General features: G+C 44.5%; 1 protein-coding gene across 1 annotated transcript in view; it reads left to right on the top strand.

Moving 5' to 3' along the window:
• SMO (smoothened, frizzled class receptor) overlaps window positions 1-21,447 on the top strand; it is a 56,323-nt gene that overhangs the window by 17,923 nt on the left and 16,953 nt on the right. Inside the window, exons 2-9 of the mRNA XM_075345370.1 lie at window positions 2,806-3,011; window positions 5,120-5,329; window positions 7,548-7,720; window positions 9,818-10,037; window positions 12,723-12,846; window positions 13,128-13,220; window positions 16,668-16,776; window positions 16,892-17,077. Of these exons, the coding sequence (XP_075201485.1) occupies window positions 2,806-3,011; window positions 5,120-5,329; window positions 7,548-7,720; window positions 9,818-10,037; window positions 12,723-12,846; window positions 13,128-13,220; window positions 16,668-16,776; window positions 16,892-17,077 (1,321 nt within the window). The remainder of the gene's footprint in view (window positions 1-2,805; window positions 3,012-5,119; window positions 5,330-7,547; window positions 7,721-9,817; window positions 10,038-12,722; window positions 12,847-13,127; window positions 13,221-16,667; window positions 16,777-16,891; window positions 17,078-21,447) is intronic.

The following is a 21,447-nucleotide window of genomic DNA, read 5'->3' as shown; positions in this document are numbered from 1 at the left end:
GTGCCATCCATGCATAACTGTGTTCCGTCTGTGTAACATTTGTGTGATATGTACTGGAAAAAAAACGCATGACATGGAAATTAATGGATTTTATGTGTTGAGGATGTATAAAGATGTATAGATAGATAGAAAGGTAGATTGTACAGCTATTAACCAAATAATTAATTAAATGAAAAAAGCGATGTGGGGTCCCCTATTATTGATAACCAGCAAAGGTACAGCAGACAGCTACGGGCTAATATTATCATGCTGGGGAGGTCCATGGTTACTGGTCCCATCCCAGTCTAAAAATACCAGCCTGCAGGTGGTATTTGCTTAAATAGAAAGCTGTACACTATAGCTAGATTTCTATTACTTATCTATATTATAATTCTATTATCTATCTAGCTATGTTTATCTGTCTATCTATCATCTTTGCACTTTTTTAACACATAAAAATGATTAATTTCTTGAATGTATTTTATTCTGGTACACATCACATGGACAACACACGATTGTCACACGGATATCATCCGTGTGCTGCTCTTCTTTTTCATGGACCCATAGACTTCTATTGACCATCGTCATCGGTGCCGCCAGTGAAAAACGGACACACATAGAGATTACACAAACACACTGTCCGTGTGAATACATGAACATGTAAAGGTCACCATATAGATTATAATGGGTACGTGTGGTATGCTTGAAAAAAAACAGTGCCATACGTATTGGAAACACTGACATGTGAAGGGGGCCTTAGTGAAGTCACTGCTGGAGTAAGATGCGACTATGGTAATCCATTAAGTGGTGAACATTTAATGAATTAGGCGCATCTTTCAATTGGTGTACTCTTCCGCCAGAGTACATTTCTTACTACAGTCATGGCCAAAAGTTTTGAGAATGACACTAAAATTATATTTTCACATGATCTGTTGCCCTCTGGTTTTTAATTGTGTTTGCCTGATGTTTACATCACATACAGAAATATAATTGCAATCATATTATGAGTACCAAAAGGTTATATTGACAGTTAGAATGAGTTAATGCAGCAAGTCAATATTTGCAGTGTTGACCCTTCTTCTTCAGGACCTCTGCAATTCTCCCTGGCGTTCTCTCAATGAACTTCTGGACCAATCCTGACTGATAGCTGTCCATTCTTGCATAAGCAATGCTTGCATTTTGCCAGAATTTGTTGGTTTTTGTTTGTCCACTCGTCTCTTGATGATTGCACACAAGTTCTCAATGAGATTAAGATCTGGGGCGTTTCCAGGCCATGGACCCAAAATCTCTATGTTTTGTTCCATGAGCCATTTAGTGATCACCTTTGCTTTATGGCAAGGTGCTCCATCATGCTGGAAAAGGCATTGTTGGGCGCCAAACTGCTCTTGGACAGTTGGGAGAAGTTGCTCTTGGAGGACATTCTGGTACCATTCTTTATTCATGGCTGTGTTTTTAGGCAAGACTGTGAGTGAGCCGATTCCCTTGGCTGAGAAGCAACCCCACACATGAATCGTTTCAGGATGCTTAACAGTTGGCATGAGACAAGACTGGTGGTAGCGCTCACCTCTTCTTCTCCTAATAAGCTGTTTTCCAGATGTCCCAAACAATCGAAAAGGGGATTCATCTGAGAAAATGACTTTACCCCAGTCCTCAGCAGTCTACTCCCTATACCTTTTGCAGAATATCAGTCGGTCCCTGATGTTTGTTCTGGAGAGAAGTGGCTTCTTTGCTGCCCTCCTTGAAAGCAGGCCTTGCTCAAGCAGTCTCCGCCTCACAGTGCGTGAGAAGCACTCACACCAGCCTGCTGCCATTGCTGAGCTAGCTCGGCACTGCTGGTAGTCCGATCCCAAAGCTGAAACAGTTTTAAGATACGGTCCTGGCGTTTGCTGGTCCTTCTTGGGCGCCCTGGAGCCTTTTTGGCAACAATGGAAGCTCTCTCCTTGAAGTTCTTGATGATGCGATAGATTGTTGACTGAGGTGCAATCTTTGTAGCTGCGATACTCTTCCCTGTTAGGCCATTTTTGTGCAGAGCAATGATGGCTGCACGTGTTTCTTTAGAGATAACCATGGTTAACTGAAGAGAAACAATGATACCAAGCACCAGCCTCCTTTTTAAAGTGTCCAGTGGTGTCATTTTTACTTAATCATGACTGATTGATCGCCAGCCCTGTCCTCATCAACACCCACACCTGTGTTAATGGAACAATCACTAAAACAATGTTAGCTGCTCTTTTTAAGGCAGGAATGCAATGATGTTGAAATGTGTTTTGGGGGTTAAAGTTAATTTTCTTAGCCAATATTGACTTTGCAAGTAATTGCTGTTAAGCTGATCACTCTTTATGACATTCTGGAGTATATGCAAATTGCCATTAGAAAAACTTAAGCAGTAGAGTTTGTAAAATTTAATATTTGTAGCATTCTCAAAACTTTTGGCCATGACTGTAGTTACACCACTTAACACATTTTCGCACAACTCTGTGTTGCACAAATTTTTTATGAACCATTTTAATGTTTTTTATGCAAAAATTCTGTTAAAAACCTCTGGATGAATTAGGCCCAATGTGTCTGGAATCAAATCACCACTGAATGAAGATATTTAGTCCTTTAATGTTTTTTTTAGCAAATCTTTTATATTTTTTCCATATCACACAACCAGTATCCTTATATACATTACTATCTACAGCTCTACAGAACTTTTTTAGAGCTTTTTGTTTGATGAGTACCTCAGTTTGGGACGTGAAGTGAGTAAAATGTCCGTGTATGAAAAGTATATGTAATTCTTTGGTGGTACAGAGCGATCTCTAAATATATATTAATTGTATACAGGGTTACGGAATGCTCCTCGCTGCTGGGAGGCGATACAACCCCTGCTATGTGCTGTGTACATGCCGAAGTGCGAGGCGGGCAAAGTGGAGCTGCCAAGTCAAGGTCTATGTCTCGCTACTCGTGGACCTTGCGCTATTGTGGAGCGTGAGAGGGGCTGGCCTGATTTTCTAAAGTGCTTCACAGATCGATTCCCTGAGGGTTGTCCGGTAAGCATATACTTATAAGCTGTTTAAATGTATGGTATGTCTATTCCCACAAATCTTTTATTGAAGGAAAGAAATTTTAATAAAGCACAAACTGCAAAGGAAAAGAAGGTTATTTTTTAAATGTCAGAAATGTATTTTTCTACATTTAGAGTTTTTTTATTAGTTGGTTATAATTCTCACTTTAACAGATGAAAATAAACAATTGAGGTGGGAAAGTTAACATTTTTCATTTAGATGCATAATAATTCTGCACACTATACAGTTGTGCTCAAAAAGTTTACATACCCCGGCAGATTTTTTGTTTTCTTGGCCTTTTTTCAGAGAATATGAATGACACAAAAACTATTTTACACTCACTGTTGAGGTTGGGTGAAGTCATTTATTGTCAAACTACTGTGTTTTCTCTTTATAAATCATAATGACAATCAAAATCATCCAAGTGACCCTGATCAAAAGTTCACATACCCTGGTGATTTTGGCCTGATCACATGCATAGAAGTTGACACAAATGGGTTTAATGGCTAATAAAGGTAACATCCTCACCTGTGACCTTTTTGCTTGTAATCAGTGTGTGCATAAAAGCTAAGTGAGTTTCTGGGATCTAGACAGACTCTTGCATCTTTCATCCAGCCATTGACATTTCTGGATTGGGAGTCATTATAAAGGGATGTACGGGTAAAGATAGTTGAAGTGTATAAAATAAGAAAAGGGATACAAAAAGATATCCAAGGAATTGATAATGCCAGTCAGCAGTGTTCAAACAGTGATTTATAAATGGAAAATCAGGGCTCTGTAAAAAACAAACCACGATCAGGTAGACCAACAAAACGTTCGGCCACAACTGCAAGGAAAATAGTTTGGGATGCAAAGAAAAACCCACAAATAACATCAGCTGAAATACAGGACTCACTGAAAACTAACGCTGTGACTGTTTCATGGTGCACAATAAGGAGGCACTTGAAGAAAAATGAGCTGCATTGTCGAATCATCATAAGAAAGCCATTACTGCACAAATGCCACAAAGTATCTCTCCTACAATACACCAAACACCACAGAGACAAGCCTCTGAACTTCTGGAACAAGTTCATTTGGAGTGCTGAAACCAAAATCGAACTTTTTGGCCACAACCATAAACGTTACATTTGGATAGGTGTCCACAAGGCTTATGATGAAAAGAACACCATTCCTACTGTACAGCATGGAGGTGAATCGCTGATCATGTGGGATATTTGAGCTACAAAGGCACAAGAAACTTGGTCAAAGTTGAAGGAAAGATGAATGCAGCACGTTATCAGCAAATACTGGAGTCAAATTTCCACTCATCAGCCCGGAAGTTGTGCATGGGATGTACTTGGACGTTCCAACATGACAACAATCCAAAATGCAAGGCCAAGTGGACCTGTCAATTGGCTACAGCAGAACAAAGTGAAGGTTCTGGAGTGGCCATCTCAGTCTACTGACCTCAATATCATTGAGCCATTCTAGGGAGAACTCAAGCGCGAAGTTCATGCAAGAAAGCCCAGGAATTTACAGGAATTGGAGGCTTTTTTCCAAAAAGAATGGGCAGCTTTACCATCTGAGAAAATAAGGAGCCTCTTCCACAACTACCACAAAAGATTTCAAGCTGTCATTGATTTTTGAGGGGGCAATGCATGGTATTAAGAACTGGGGTATGTGAACATTTGGTCAGGGTCATTTGGATGTTTTTGGTTGTCATTATGATTTAAAAAGAGAAAACACAGTAGTTTGACAATAAATGGCTTCACCCAACCACTAACCATGAGTGAAAAAAAAGATTTTGTGTTATCATTCATATTCCTTGAAAAAAGGCTAAGAAAGCAAAAAATCTGCCGGGGTATGTAAACTTTTGAGCACAACTGTGGTTGCCCAATAATTTTGCACACATACATATATTCTAATAAGAAAGATGAAACCTCACTTTTACTTTCTAAAATCTTCAGGTTTACGGTTTATTAACTTTTTGAATTGACTGACAACACAGTAGTTGTTTACTAATAAAATCATCAAAAGTTAAAATTGCCTTTATAATTGTGTTCACAGTATATGTGTATCTGCTTGGTTTTAATGACTTTGCTCTTTTCTTCCAGAATGAGGTGCAAAACATCAAGTTCAACAGCTCAGGTCGCTGTGAGGCCCCACTGGTCCGCACAGACAATCCTAAGAGTTGGTACGAGGATGTGGAAGGCTGTGGTATCCAGTGTGAGAACCCTCTGTTTACTCAGAAGGAGCATCGGGAGATGCACGTCTACATTGCCGTATTCAGCTCCGTCACTATATTTTTCACATTTTTTACTCTGGTAAGCTGGTAGTCAGCAGAACACACTGCTTCTTTTTTAATACCCACTAAAGCCAGCGTAATGTGGCTCTAACATGGCTGCATTCATATTATTGCCCCAAGACTTGGACCGACAGAGTCAAACTTCTACTGTACCAAGCTAGATCAGCAATAAAGCTGCAGATAGGAAGGGTCTTGTTTCTGACTATAAGGGTTCACTCACAGTAACGTATAGCTAGAGTATAACTTGGACAACTACTATCCGATGCTTCATCGCTCCAGTTTTATACTATGGGGCAGTGTTGACTAGCGTTTTTTTTTGTCTTGTAGAGTCAGCATAAAAAATAAAAATCACTGCATGCTGCGATTGGCAGCATATAGCGCAGTGGCGGACATATAGCCGGTGCAGCTGCACTGTGGCCCAGAAGGGAGGGGGGCCCATCATAAGCAGGGTCTGAGCAGCCTGGCATGACAGCAGTGGATGCCCCGGAGGGCCTCGGGTCCTGGATGGGCCCCCATGCTGCATAAAATGAGGCCCGCCGCCAGAGTCGTGCGCATATTAGTTTCATTTAAATAGTCGCCAGCCTTTGGGCCATCAAAAGTTACTGCTATGCACCCCTGGTATAGCGGACTGTGCACACCCATTCAAAGCTATAGGTGCGTGCATAACATTGAACTGAATTTACATGCCATCCGAGTGCAGTTCAATATATGCCGACACAAACAAGGGAGAAGATGGAGAAATTAAGCCCTTTACCAGTACATCCAAGGTCATGTCCCTTGCTTTGATGTGGGCCCGTACACTGAGCCCGCATCTTTCACTGCACATGTTGGCTGATCTGATCAGCCGAAATGAGCCTCCTCTAACAGCCACAGGTGGATCCCAAATCCGCCCATGGCTTTTAATCAGTTAAAGCCCCCTGTCAATCTCTGACAGCAAGATTTAACACGCTCCAGTGGGAATCGTGCCATTCCCCACTCCCATCGGCGCTCCTGTGAGGTCATCACGTGGCAGCAATGTGTTGTCATGATAGGTTCATCAGCTGATCCCTGGCTATGTCTCTCATGACGCTCTTCCTGTGAATACCAGCTGTGAGCCGGCATTCATAGGAGATCATAATTTTTTACTATATAGAGAAGTGCTGATTCTCTGCTCTGTATAGCAGAAGCGATCGGACTATCGTAGCTTCAAGACCCCTGAGGAGACTAATAAATGCAATAAAAAGTAAAAAAAAAAGTTTTTAAAAATATGAAAAAAGTAAAAAAAAAACCCAAACACACAAGTTCAAATCATCCCCCTTTTGCCCCACTGAATATAAAACTATAAAAAAAACCTAAAAAGACACATCTTGTATGGCTGCCTTCAGAAATTTCCGATCTATCAAATGTAAACTAAATCTGATCAGTAAATAGTGTAATGAAAAAAAAAATTAAACAGTAAAATTAAGTTTTTTTGGCCACTGAAACATTGCAATAAAATAAAATGTTTTGATTGCCTCTTATTGTATCTACCCAAAAATGGTACAAGTAAAAACATCCGCTCATGGCACAAAGATTAAGCCATCGCTTAGCCCCAGATCGCGCAGAATAAAAATGTTACGGTTCTTAGAAAATGGCACCAAAAGCAACTTATCTTCTTACAAACTTCAGAGTTTCTTCTTCACTATAATATATATATATATCATACATGTTTGGTATCTACGTACTCATACTGACCTTGGGAATCATATTGCCAGGTTTACCAGGGCACATTGTAAGTAAAGAACCCAAAAAACAATTGTGGAATTGCAATTTTTTAGCAATTTCACGCCCTTAAATTTTTTACCCATTTTCCAGTACAAGATATGGTAAAATGAATGGTGCCAGTCAAAAATACAGCTCGTCCTGCAAAAAAAAAACAAGCCCTGATATGGCTATGTGGACAGAAAAATAAAAAAAGGTTTTAGCTCTTGGAAGAAAAGGAGGAAAAGACGAAAGAGCAAAAAAACGTAAAACCGCAAGATGGTGAAGGGATTAAGCTATCCATCTTCTCCGCTTCTGTGATCTGATTTTCACATGTGAGAGAATCAGAGCACAGTAAATGACACTCAGATTACGCTGGCATCAGAGTTTGATCCGCGCTCTACACTAGTATAGTGTCGCTATACACTAGTCTGAGTGATCCCTCATGCAGATCACCATGTTTTTGCAGTAATTATTATTGACAACAATATTCCTAATTTATTTCTCTTTTTTGGCAGGCTACATTTCTTTCAGATTGGAAAAATTCCAACAGATACCCTGCCGTTATCCTATTTTATGTAAATGCCTGCTTCTTCATGGGCAGTATTGGGTGGCTAGCACAATTCATGGATGGTGCCCGGAATGAAATAGTTTGCCGTGGAGATGGCACCATGAGACTTGGAGAACCCACGTAAGACTAATTCTGGTTTTCTTATTATCAACTTTTTAACTCGATATACTTCAATTTGGAAAGGATAAATGGTAACTTGATTAAAGCGGGCTTTACACGCTACGATATATCGGGCGATATGTCGGCGGAGTCACGTCGTAAGTGACGCACATCCGGCATCGTTTGACATATCGTAGTGTGTGACAGCTACGAGCGTCTGTTAACGAGCAAAAATACTCACCTTATCGTTGCTCGTTGACACGTCGCTCATTTTCTAAAAATCGCACGTCCTTCTGCGTGCCGGTTGTTCATCGTTCCCGGGGCAGCACACATCGCTCCGTGTGACACCCCGGGAACGATGAACTGCAGCTTACCTGCGTCCCGCTGGCAATGCGGAAGGAAGCAGGTGGGCGGGATGTTTACGTCCCGCTCATCTCCGCTACTATTGGCCGGCCGCTGTGTGACGTCGCGGTGACGCCGAACGTCCCTCCTCCTTCAGGAAGAGGATGTTCGCTGCCCACACCGAGGTCATTTGGAAGGTAAGTACGTGTGACGGGGGTTTACGACTTTGTGCGACACGGGCAACAAATTGCCCATATCGCACAAACGATGGGGGCGGGTGCGATCGCATGAGAAATTGAAGCATGTAAAGCAGCCTTAAGAGTTGTCCAGTATTCTATATTGTTGGCCTATACTCATCAATATCAAATGGGTGGGTGTGCGACACCTGGAACCCACTGATCTGCTGTTCTGGGTGCTGGCGGCTGTGTGGGATCAGTTGCAGAGCCTAACAGCAAAGCTCTGTTGACAGCATAATGGCAGCCGACGATGACTGCACATCCCCCCCATTCGTATGAATAGGGGTAAATTGGCAGTACCCCTCTCTGGCCATTATACAGTTGACGGATCTATGTTCTGCTGCTCTGCAACTGGCACCGAGAACAGCTGATCGGTGTGGGTGTTAGGTCTCGCACCCCCACAACTCTGAAATTGATGACCTATTCTAAGGGGTACTTTGCACACTACGAAATCACAGCTGCGATGTCGGTGGGGTCAAATCGAAAGTGATGCACATCCGGCGTCACTGTCGTCATCGGAGCATGTGAATCCTTTTTACTACGATTAACGAGCGCAAAAGCATCAAAATCGTATGATCGGTGTAGCGTCGGTCATTTCCATAATTTAGGAAGGACCGATGTTACGATGTTGTTCCTCGTTCCTGCGGCAGCACACATCACTGTGTATGAAACCGCAGGAGTGAGGAACATTGCCCTACCTGCGTCCCGGCTGCAATGAGGAAGGAAGAAGGTGGGCGGGATGTTTACGTCCCGCTCATCTACGACCCCCTGCTTCTATTGGCCGCCTGCCGTGTGACGTCGCTGTGACGCCGCACGACCCGCCCCCTTAAGAAGGAGGCAGTTCGCCGGCCAGAGCGATGTCGCAGGGCAGGTAAGTGCATGTGAAGCTGCCGTAGCAATAATGTTCGCTACGGCAGCTATCACAAAATATCGCAGCTGCGACGGGGGCGGGAACTATCGCGCTCGGCATCGCAAGCATCGGCTTGCGATGTCGTAGTGTGCAAAGTACCCCTAAGTATAGGCCATCAATAGGAAGTATTTCAATTGTTGATCAGTGTTTTATACGAAATATTGTAAATCAAAACTAGGAGTAGAATATAATCATAGAAAATATATCATGGAAAGATTTATACCTTTTCTTTTCTCCTGATCTAAAAATATAGGTGATAATTCTTTAATCACTTGGGGCTCCACTGCTGGAACCCAAGGCATAGACAATATAAGACTATTCATTAATATTTGTAAATGCTATTTTTGAAAATACTGTATAAATAGATAAAAAAAAGCAAACTACTAAAAGGAGGAAAAGAAAATTAAAAAAACAACTGAGGGATAGGTGAGAAGGAGAGGAGAGGGGGGTTGGTCCATGCCTCTCTGCATGTTCCAGTGTTTTAAGGTTCATGAGGTAGATATGTGTAGGTCTTCAAGGAGCTCCCCTTTTAGGTACAGATTATGTATCAGAAATGAGTGTTGATTTTATTCCAGATGTTATGTGATAGGATCTCATGCACTTTGTCCTTTTTGCATTTTTTTTTTTCAGATCAAATGAAACTCTGTCTTGTGTGATTATATTTGTCATTGTCTACTACTCCATGATGTCAGGGGTGATCTGGTTTGTCATGTTGACATATGCTTGGCATACGTCTTTCAAAGCCCTGGGTACCACTCATCAGCCCCTCTCCGGCAGGACCTCCTACTTCCATTTGATCACTTGGTCCATTCCCTTTGTGCTGACTGTGGCTATTCTAGCTGTAGCTCAGGTAAGAAGACAATCTAAATAATTAGTAATTGGTTGTTCACAACTGACCCGGTAAAAATAGCCGTCTCCCTTCTGTGCATGATGGATCCCTGCAGCCCTGTGAGGGTCGTTTGACAGCCAAGGTGACCAAGAACTCACCCACTTAGTCGAAACATTTTCATTGGCTGACTGCAGGTGTGCCGATCCTCAGGTGGATGTTCTTTTGTTGAGGTTTTTTTTAACACCGGACTGGCACTTTAAATGTAAGGCTGCTTTCACACTGCGTTCGTCTCCACATTCAGTGGTCGCATCTGGGTTTCCAGTTGAACCCTCAGCAAAACGGCATTCGGACGTATGAGCCGATGAGGCCCCTGACTATAATGGTGCAGAGGGAATCACCGTGTGCTCTGTCGTGCACCATTTTTGGGGGTATCGCTTACTGGAGGCGGACACCCAGACGTAGTAGATTGGGTCTGGGTAGCCACCTCAAGTTAGCGTACACCCCCGAAAATGGTGCACGACAGAGCACACAGTGACTCCGTCTGCACTAATATTCAGTGGCCTATTCAGGGAGCTCGGTCGGAAGCCACTGAACAGTGTGAGGAACATAGTGTGAAAGCACCCTAAGGCCCATGCTCACGTCTCATGCTCGCCCTCCAGCGTTTTCATGATTTTTTTGGTGCCATGATGGTCTCATGGTGCCATCTTTTGTCTGGAAGTCAGAAATTACATCACAAGCTCTCATGTAAGCCAGAACGAGGCTCTTATAGACTTGTATTAAGTTGTGACCTCTGTCACGCTCCAAGAAAAGGGGGCTTTACACACTACGATATCGTTAATGTTTTATCGTCGGGGGTCACGTCATTAGTGACGCACATCTGGCGTCATTAACGATATCGCAGTGTGTGACACTTATGTGCGACCTAAAACGATCGCAAAAGCGGCCTAAATCGTTTGCCGCGGAGAGTTCGTCCTAAAACAAAAAATCGTTTACCTCTCATTAGCGATGTTGTTCCTCGTTCCTGCGGCAGCACACATCGCTGTGTGTGACACCGCAGGAGCGAGGAACATCTTACTTGCCTCCACTGCCATTGCGGAAGGAAGGAGGTGGGCGGAATGTTACGTCCCGCTCATCTCCGCCCCTCCGCTTCTATTGGACGCCTGCCATGTGACGTCGCTGTGACACCGAACGACCAGCCCCCTTAGAAAGGAGGCGGATCGCCGGCCAGAGCGACGTCGCAGGGCAGGTAAGCCGTGTGACAGGGGAGCGCGATTTTGTGCGCGGCGGGCAGCGATATGCCCGTGTCGCACAAACGATGGGGGCGGGTACACGTGCTAGCGATATCGGTACCGATATCGCTACTGTGTAAAGCTGGAGCTGCCGGCAGGTCACAAATCGCTGCAGACTGACCAGAGAGGCGTCAATAGAAGATGAAGCCGTCGAAGGGTGAGTATAAGATAGGGGCCAGGGGACTTAGATTTCAAGCACCACTCTGGCAGAGCAATAAAAAGAAACACTGGAGCGGTGTTTTTTTTTTCTATTCCGCATAAACTGATCTGCGGTTCATTTTGCAAATCCGCATCAATCTCTCTTGTGGGTGCGCTGAGTTTTCTGTGCAGATTTTGCCTATAGACTTGTCTAAACACATAGGTAAAAAACACATGCGTTTTTCCGCAGCAGAAACACATAAAAAGGGCATGTAAACTGCACCTAAGTGTATCAATAAAGGCTTGTCAAAGCCAAATACCAGGAAGCATCAAAAACAAAGCAGCTTTATTTAAAGCATGACACAGCAAAAAGAGACAAAAATGGCAGCATAAAAAAAGCATGTAAAAAAAACACAAAAATGCCATGAAAGAACCCAAATAAATTCTACAACAAAAACTCATGAAAAGCTTAAGAATAACATACATAACTACATTTCCGAGCATCTCCTAGCCAGTATGCAGTAATAAACAGCGCTTACTTGGCTGACACACAGAAAGCATCTGTGTATTGGCCGTATTTTTAGTGAGTCATCGATTTGAATGGGAAAGTTTGATCAGTGACTCGGATCGAACACAGTCGTTTCTGTTTTTTAGCTGCAAAAAATAACCCGAATGTGTGAAGAGCCCCGTACAGTGCTTTTGGGTGTTGTAATTTTTGCGGACCAGTAATCTATCTATTTCACTATTCTATTTCACAACGCGTGAGACTAAAATTTTAAGGAAATGCATTCTCCATCGTATTTAACAACCAGAAAAAATGTAGTGAAAACAAATAATACAATTTATTCAGATTACAAACTCCTTCCCCGTTTGCTGCACTAGCTTTCTTAAGCCTCAATGTGTCCCCCACCATGACCACAAAGTGGCACTTTAGAGCCATAACTCCCAAACCCACACACGGTTTTAGGCCTCATCAACATGGCTGCACAAAGGATCTATATTCCATGTGTCCCACATAAGATATTATATATATTTATATATAAGCTCACAGATATTGTTTCCATCTTTACAAACTATAACACTTTATGTTTCGGTGTATGTCATATTGCTTTGCCTACTACCGTACCGTGTCGCATTTATGGAGATCTGACTTTTTAGTGCTTTTTTCTGTTTTAATGCTGTATTTATATCTTTATGTACTATAGGAACAAAATGTTCGAATTAAGTCATAAAATATCTGAAAAGGACACATGGGATATTGTGTTTGTGCCTTTAACAGGTGGACGGTGACTCTGTGAGCGGTATTTGCTTTGTGGGATACAAAAACTATAGATATAGAGCCGGCTTTGTCTTGGCTCCAATTGGGGTTGTCCTGATTGTCGGAGGTTACTTCCTTATCCGAGGTAAGAATAAATTAAATACAACACGTGAAGAAAGAAAACTAATAATGAATAAACAATAAGAACTAAACAATTGTTATTTGGCTTTAATAACTCAAGGACTTATATTTTCTGCTGATTTTTGATAGAAATGCTTTGCAGATGGACAGAGCATAAACTATAAACCTCCCAGATGACATATGATCCAGGCTGATAAGACTTATAGCTGTCTCTTAATACACTGTGTAGAGATATCCGTCTGATAATGGAGATTTTCTGTTTACTGGACATACATTCTCTTACAGGTGTGATGACACTGTTTTCCATTAAGAGTAATCACCCTGGACTACTTAGTGAGAAAGCGGCCAGTAAAATCAATGAAACCATGTTGCGGCTAGGTAATGCTTTTCCATTTAAATTCAATTAATCTAAGGTCTGTTACAGTAAACTTTCTTGTAGGGGTGTGATGTTAGCAGAGAGTATGTGTTATTATAAGCCTCTTACTGCAGACTAAAGGCCCCGTTACACGCAACGACATCGCTAACGAGATGTCATTGGGGGTCACGGAATTCGTGACGCACATCCGGCCTCGTTAGCGACGTCGTTGCGTGTGACACGTACAAGCGACCGCTAACGATCAAAAATACTCACCTAATCGTTGATCGTTGACACGTCGTTCAAATCCCAAATATCGTTGATGGTGCTGGACGCAGGTTGTTCGTCGTTCCTGAGGCAGCGCACATCACTACGTGTGACACCCTAGGAACGACGAACAACACCGTACCTGTGTCCTCCGGCAACGAGGTGGGCGTCACTTTCCTGCGGCTGCTCTCCACCCCCCCGCTTCTATTTGACGCCTGCCGTGTGACGTCACTGTGACGCCGCACAAACCGCCCCCTTAGAAAAGAGTTTGTTCGCCGGCCACAGCGACGTCGTTAGGCAGGTAAGTTCGTGTGATGGGTACTAGCGATATTGTGCGCCATGAGCAGCGATTTGTCCGTGACACACAAACGACGGGGGCAGGTGCTTTCACGAGCGACATCGCTAACGATGTCGCTGCGTGTAAAGCAGCCTTAAGGCTGACTTCACATGTCCAGTAATGATCCAGCAGCAATCCGTTTGCAAAACAGGGGTGCAAACCCAACTTTCTTGTCCATTTTGAAATAACTGATTTTTGCAGCATCCGTTTTTTTAACATTTGAATTCTATGAAAAACAGATCCATTAACGGATCGCTATTTATCTTTCATTTGAAACTGATCCACTAAGAAAAAAACGGATCCTTTACAAATGCAAGAAAAATGGATGGCTAAATAGCAATTTGTTAATGGATCCAGTTTCCTTAGACTCCCATGTTAAAAAAAAAAACAAAAAAAACAGATCCTGAAAAAAATCATTTTTTTTCCAAAACGGACAAGAAAGTTATGTTTGCACAACCTTTTTGCCAATGGATTGCTGCTGGATCCGTTCTAACAGATGATTACATTACGTTAACTAAAGCTAAGGCCTCCTTCACACATCAATGTCTCCAGTACATGGGACATCCGTTTTCACACGTACCGAAGACATAGACCCATTAAAATCAATGGGCTTGTTCACACATCAATGTTTTCACACTGACCATGTGTCCGTGTGGAGCACACGCATGTCCGTGTGCTCCACACGGCAACATATCTATTTTCTGCTTGCAGCACAGGTGTCACACAGACCGCATACTGATATGATCCGTGTGACATATACCGGAGAAAACACAGGTCACATAAAAATAAAGAATTATTATACTTACTTGTCTCCAGTGCTGCTGTCTCTGACTCTGCTGTTACGTCCGGGCCTGCTCATTATACTCATGCTGTCGCATCGGATGCCATAAGCTCGTGTGAGTTCAGTTTTAGGCCATGAGCCCATCATGAGTTTTTTGTGAGTTTTTGACACCGTATTTTCATTACTTCAAAAACGCAGCATTGTAAGCTGTGTGCTTACGCTGTGTTTTTCTTGCAGAATTTAATCAATACTGCATGGAAAAATGTATGCCAGCAAAGTCTAGGAGAATCCTGACTTGCTCTGCACATGTTGCTTCTTTTTTCCTTGCAGATTTTGGTGCAGAAAAAATCTGCAGCATGTAAATTCTTCCTGCACCTGATATTATCCAGTGCAGTGCTTGAGCTTGATCACTGCAGTGGATTAGATCTGTCAACACTGCACTCGCAGCACTGACACGTCACCTCACACACCATGCATCCAGCATGGTCTGTGAGGCGATCCGTAGCTCAGTAACCTGGGGTTGTCATAGTGACAACCCAGAGCTGCCATGGCAGCGATCGAGCCCTTGTGATTGCATTACAAGGACCCGATCACCAGGGAGAGGTAAACAATCCCTCTCCCTGACTCTTGAATGCTGTGATCACAAGTGATCGCAGCATTTAGTGGGTTAAATGACCGGGAGCGGCACAGGCACCACTCCTGGCAGTGAGAGCAGGGTCTCAGCTGGAGACCCGACCAATCGCTGGGGTACACTGCAGGAACCCCATAATCACCATGACCTAATAACTCATAAAAAATACAAGGAAAAAAATCATAAAAAATGTGATAAAAAAGGTATTTTCTGCTGTGTTTTTCCTGCCAAAACATGCAGTTTTGTGTGCAGAAAATCTGCTATATGTGCATATACCCTTACAGTTACAACAAATTGGATGGGATTTGTATAAATCTTATGTCCACTGTGCTTCTTTTTTACTCAGCGTAAACTGATCTGCAGTGCACATTTCAAATCCACATCATGTTATTTCTCTTGTGGGATTTATGTGGAGATTTTTCTCATAGACTTGCATTAGAGGTGGAAAATCCGCAGGTAAAAAAATATACATGTGTATTTCCACTGCGGACACACACTAAAAACACATGTAATACACACGACTCAATCAATAAAGTTTTGTCGAAGCCCAAATAACAGAGAGTGTCGAAAGCAAAGCAGCTTTATTTAAAACATGCTATACCAACAAGAGACTAAAAAGCGACAAAAACACATGAAAAAAACTGCACGTAACTTAGGTGCAGAAATGCTGCAGAAATTCTGAAACATCAAAAACACAGAAAAGGTCATCGTGGGGGTGAAGCCTAAAACAATGTTAATTGGGTGCCAACACCATACCCACGCCTACCTTGTCACTGTGATTTGGAGGTCCCAGAGGTGAATGATTTATGATGTCCTCAGTACAAGCGCAGGGATGGAATGAAGTTGCCCCTGTTAATTCATTGCAGAGTTTTTTTTCTGTATAGAAAATCATAAGGTTTTTAAGTCTCGCTCACACAAGAGGATAATATGGACGAAGGCTATTCGAGGTTTCTCCATCGTCTCCTCACCTGTGCTCCGAATCACTCATGCGAGAGAATCGGATCACAGCAAGTGACACTCTGCTCAAGCTCTGATCAGAGTTTGAGCCCAGTCAGTTCTGATCAAAACCTGATTAGAGTTTTATCAGAGTCTGATCAGTTTTTCTCTTCCGTAGAGAGAAAAAAACAAAAGAGGTTCTCTAACTTCTCCATTTTGTCAATCTGTGAAAATCGGGCCAATCTCGAATGTTAACTGAATGTGGTCCGATATTTTTTTTTGTTTTTTTTCACGGACCATCTATCCAACCGTCAAAGGAAAATTGTCCATACTGGCAATTATTTCACATGCAGAATCAGTCAGTGAAAAAAATCTGTCATCTGTAATTCCTCACTGAATAACATGTCATCCGTATGTTTAATGGACCAAAAATACGGTTGTCTGCATGAGCCCTTATTGTTATGGAATGAACTTCCTGACATTATCCATGCACTTCGATATCCCATCTTTTAATACAGGAATATTTGGATTTCTGGCGTTTGGCTTTGTGCTCATCACATTTACCTGTCATTTTTATGACTTCTTCAATCAAGCTGAGTGGGAACGAAGCTTCCGTGAATATGTCCTGTAAGTATCAAATTTGGCTAGTGAATTCACAATGTTTGGGAGTTTAGCACTCTACAGTTGATTTTACATGACATCCATTAAGGCCGCTTTCACATGTTTATATATGGTTTTTCAGATGTGAAGCTAATGTGACCATTGCTGCCCAGACCAACAAGCCAATTCCAGATTGTGAAATCAAGAACAGGCCCAGCCTGCTTGTAGAGAAAATTAACCTCTTTGCCATGTTTGGAACTGGCATATCTATGAGTACATGGGTGTGGACCAAAGCCACAATCATTATTTGGAAGAGAGCCTGGTGCAGGTGAGATCAGAAGTTTACTAAAACACATTCCGGTTTCAATTTCTCATATCTTCCAAAATTATAAAAATGTAAGATTGGCCATGGGCTTGATGCATCTATAAGCGATAAGCAGGTTACAATGCCAAAACTCCCCCTTTCCCCGTTCCATATTTACTTAAATAAAGACGATAACCACGACTTTATTGCACGAATGGCCTCAGCTTTATTTAACCGTATATATGTATACCAAACTCGTGGCTCAACATGCCACCCCATTGTTAAACATAACCTTATACATATATACCCTTATAACCAAACCACCGATAGATCCGTCCGAGAGGCCAACCATCATTCCTAACCCCCTGGCTGTAACCTCCAACCGGCCCAGAGGACCACCTCGGCCGTGACCAACTGGCCCAAGGTGAGGGGTAACAACGTTCCATCGTTAATTACCCCTACCCAGAACCTGCGAGACCTCCGCCCACAAGTTCCCATCCAATCCGAAGCCACTCCCCTTGAGCGACTTCGTACCAACAAACCGACTGTCGGTACTCCCAACCTCTCTGACGGACCTATCACCCCGCCACAGACCGGCCAAGTGACACCCTTACTTGGCCCGGGCCCTCCACACCCCCACCACTTGCTCCAGACCATCCTTCAAACCCAACATCCACAAAACTAAACCCACGTCCGTGAGATGGACCCCATCTCGCCTTAGATACTGTTCAGTGGACTCCTCCAGTTCTCTATGCCGCACCACCAAACCACCATTCCGCGCCACAAACTTGCCAATTGCCCGGTTTAATTTGCTCCGAGCCCTGTTAATACGGTCCACCGACCTACCAAAACGCCACTGCGTCCGAGCTATGATATCCGACCAAACAATAACAATGCCCGGGAACGCCCTCCACAAATGTAACAGGTCCAGCTTTATGTCCCTTTTTAATTCTCTCGCCGACCTCACTCCCAAATCATTCCCTCCCACATGTAAAATCAACACATCCGGGTCACGATCCATGCGGCTATAATAAGCCACCTCGGGGCGCACTCTACCCCAGGTCATGCCCCGAATTCCAAGCCACTTTATTCGGGCTTCCGTCACTGCCACTCCAAGCTGCCGACCGTCGCGACGAACATCCGCCCGCAACGCTCCCCAATACACATAGGAGTGCCCGAGGATCCACACAAGGCATGGACCTACAAAATACAAAGACCACGAATAAAAACAGCAACAGAACAAGAAAATTATCGCATACCAGAATCAAAACGCAAACAAGGAATCCCCCACCCACGAACCATCACCTGACCAAGTGAGGCCTAATGTACAAGCGAAACCTGGAAGACTCCCACCTCCCAATCCGCCAGATACAATCCTCACTCAAACCCCACCTAGCGGCTTCCGTTGCCGCCCCAATCCGGAAGGAGTGAGACCCGTACTCACTTGGCTCCTCCCCCACCCGTCCTAAAGCCGTCTTCAGCAAGGCAATGAATTGGTAACGCGATAAAGCAGATCCGTCCATATGCCTAAGGAAAACGCCGGGGTAACCACCGCGCACCCTTAAAAACTCTGCAACCTGTACCACCGGGCATAACTGGTGCCCCGGTAATGCAAACAACCCTACTAAGCGCCCCCGGCCCCTCTGATCCGTCTTTGAAAAACGAAGCCGACATTCCACCCTGTCCTCCCCCAGCATTACATCCTCCATCAGCAAACCACCCATCTCTTGCTTAGTCGGGCTGACCAATTCACCAATGCGAAAGGCCCCAAAAAACGCCAATACAAAAGCTACCGAAAACAACACCTGCTCATAAGGGGACGAACACAACTCCCTTAAACACCCCACTAAACGAACCAACAATGGCAATGACACCGGCCGCCTCATGTCACGCGACCTAGCCCTTTTACGAAAACCCTTCATTGCCTGCCGCACCAGAAAATCCTTAGTCGCATCCCGAACCCCTTGCATCTGAAACAAGAAGGCCAACGCCGCCAACTTGTAACCAATCACCGAAACGGACCAACCTGCCGAAAAATCCCCACTAATTAACGTCAGGACCCCCCAACACTCGGCCCCTGTAACCCGGCTCCATGAAGTCCCCACTTTCCAACTCTGCCCATTCCTTCCAAACCGCCTGGTATCGGCACCAAGTAGCCTCGGCCACCGATCTCCTAATTCCTTCAAATGCTATACCGATGCCAGGCCCCACAGCCATTCCGGGCAGGGTTCTCCATCCGCGTCCGCTCCCGACACCAGCCTCCTGAACCTGCAAAACTGAAACCGTGATAGCGCGTCAGCCACCTCGTTTTGAACCCCGGGCACATGCCGAGCAACCACGCAAATGTTTAACTCCAAGCAACGCAACACCAGATGCCTTAAATACCCCACAACCGGTGGAGATTTTGCCGACAGCGCATTGATGGAATGCACCACCGCCATGTTGTCACAATGCATGCAAACCCTTCTTCCGGAAAAAGCGGGGCCCCACAAGTCCACCGCCACAATAATGGGAAACCGTTCCAGCAGCGCCAAATTCTTTACCAAACCTTTTTCCACCCAAAGCCGCGGCCACTTTCCCACACACCGGTGCGTCTGAAAAATTGCTCCAAAACCTGTCGCGCCAGCCGCATCAGTAAACAATTCCAGCTGGCTATTGGACAATGCCTTGCTCATCCAAAGGGTCCGAACGTTATACCGGTCCAAAAACTCCTCCCAAACCAACAAATCCCCCTTCATCACCTTGGTCACTCTGACAAAGTGATTTGGAGCTTTCACCCCCGCGGTTGCGCTCGCCAGTCTCCTATTAAATATCCGCCCCATCGGCATAATGCGACAAGCGAAATTCAATTTCCCGAGCACTGACTGCAACTCCCGCAACCGTACCTTCTTAGCCCGAGACAAAAACCGCACCGACGCCTTCAAATCCAGAAGCTTCCCCTCCGGCAACCGGCATTCCATCGCCAGTGTATCAATTTCGATACCTAAGAAACACAGAGCCGTCACCGGCCCTTCCGTTTTTTCTTTCGCCAAGGGAATGTCTAGGCTCCCCGCGATCCGCTCTAACGTGAATAACAACAAGGAGCAAACCGAAGAGCCCGCCGGACCAACGCAAAAGAAATCATCCAAATAGTGAATCACTGAATGGACTCCTGCCACATCCTTGACTACCCATTCTACAAAAGTACTGAATGCCTCAAAATAAGCAAACGAAATGGAACAACCCATAGGCAGGCAACGATCCACATAGTAATCACCATCCCACATACACCCTAAGAGATGAAGGCTCTCTGGATGCACCGGGAGTAAACGAAAAGCTGCTTCCACATCCGCCTTTGCCATCAGGGCCCCCCGCCCTGCAACCCTTACCAACTCCAAGGCCTTATCGAACGATACATAACATACCGCCGACAACTCTGGTGATATCCCATCATTCACCGACAATCCCGCCGGATAAGATAAATGATGAATGAGCCGAAATTTGTTCGGCTCCTTCTTAGGTACCACCCCAAGGGGGAAATCCTTAAGTTGGAGAATGGCGGGTCCTGGAATGGGCCCGCCATCCTCCCCAACTCCACCTCCTTTTGCAGCTTTTCCTTCACCACCTCCGGATGTTCTTTTGCGGACCTCAAATTCCCCGGGCGAAACACCGGCGCCTCAGATTCAAACAGAATCCGAAAACCCTCCGTAAAACCACTTGCCAACAACTCTGCCGCCCGAACATCCAGGTATCTATTTAAATAGGGAAGCATCGCCTCTACCCTCACTGGCGTCCTCCCTTTTTCCAGTCCCCTCCCCCGCCTTTCCTTTACCTTTTTTGAAGCACCTGGCCAAGGAGTGGGAACCTCCACATCCGGAACACTCATGTTTGAACCGACATGAGGCCCCAAACTTACACTGTCCCTCATTATACTGCCAACAAGCCCCTTTTTTCTGCCCAGCCGGGGACCCGCCACTCGCACCCGGGCTCCCGGCACCCCCTCGAAAGGGCTGAGCCGGAGCCGTCATTAACCGCATCCACAAGGAAATATCCTTGTGATCCCACTGTACTCCAGGCCGCAGAGCCTTCCGTTGCCGGAACTGCTCGTCATACCTCAACCTCCCTAAACCTCCGTACCCTCTATACGCCTCCCCTATTGCGTCCATATAGCCAAATAGGGCGGAACAATGCTCCGGCTCCTTTTCCCCGATCATGCTGGCTAAGATCGCAAAGGCCTGTAGCCAGTTAGTAAAAGTCCTCGGGATCAACCTATACCTTCGTCCTCTTTCTCCTTTTTTGAATCACTGGGCTTCACTTTATCCAAATTAAACTTCTCCAAGGGAAGCAGGGAAAAATTTTCCACATACTCCCCTTTCCATATCTTTCCCCTCACCTCCTTTTTCAAATGGACCCCT

This window comes from Anomaloglossus baeobatrachus, chromosome 4 (genome assembly GCF_048569485.1).
Source record: "Anomaloglossus baeobatrachus isolate aAnoBae1 chromosome 4, aAnoBae1.hap1, whole genome shotgun sequence".
In the NCBI taxonomy this organism is placed as follows: Eukaryota; Metazoa; Chordata; class Amphibia; order Anura; family Aromobatidae; genus Anomaloglossus; species Anomaloglossus baeobatrachus.
The sequence above is the reverse complement of the archived record's forward strand: the minus strand, read 5'-3'. Positions and strand labels throughout refer to the sequence as shown.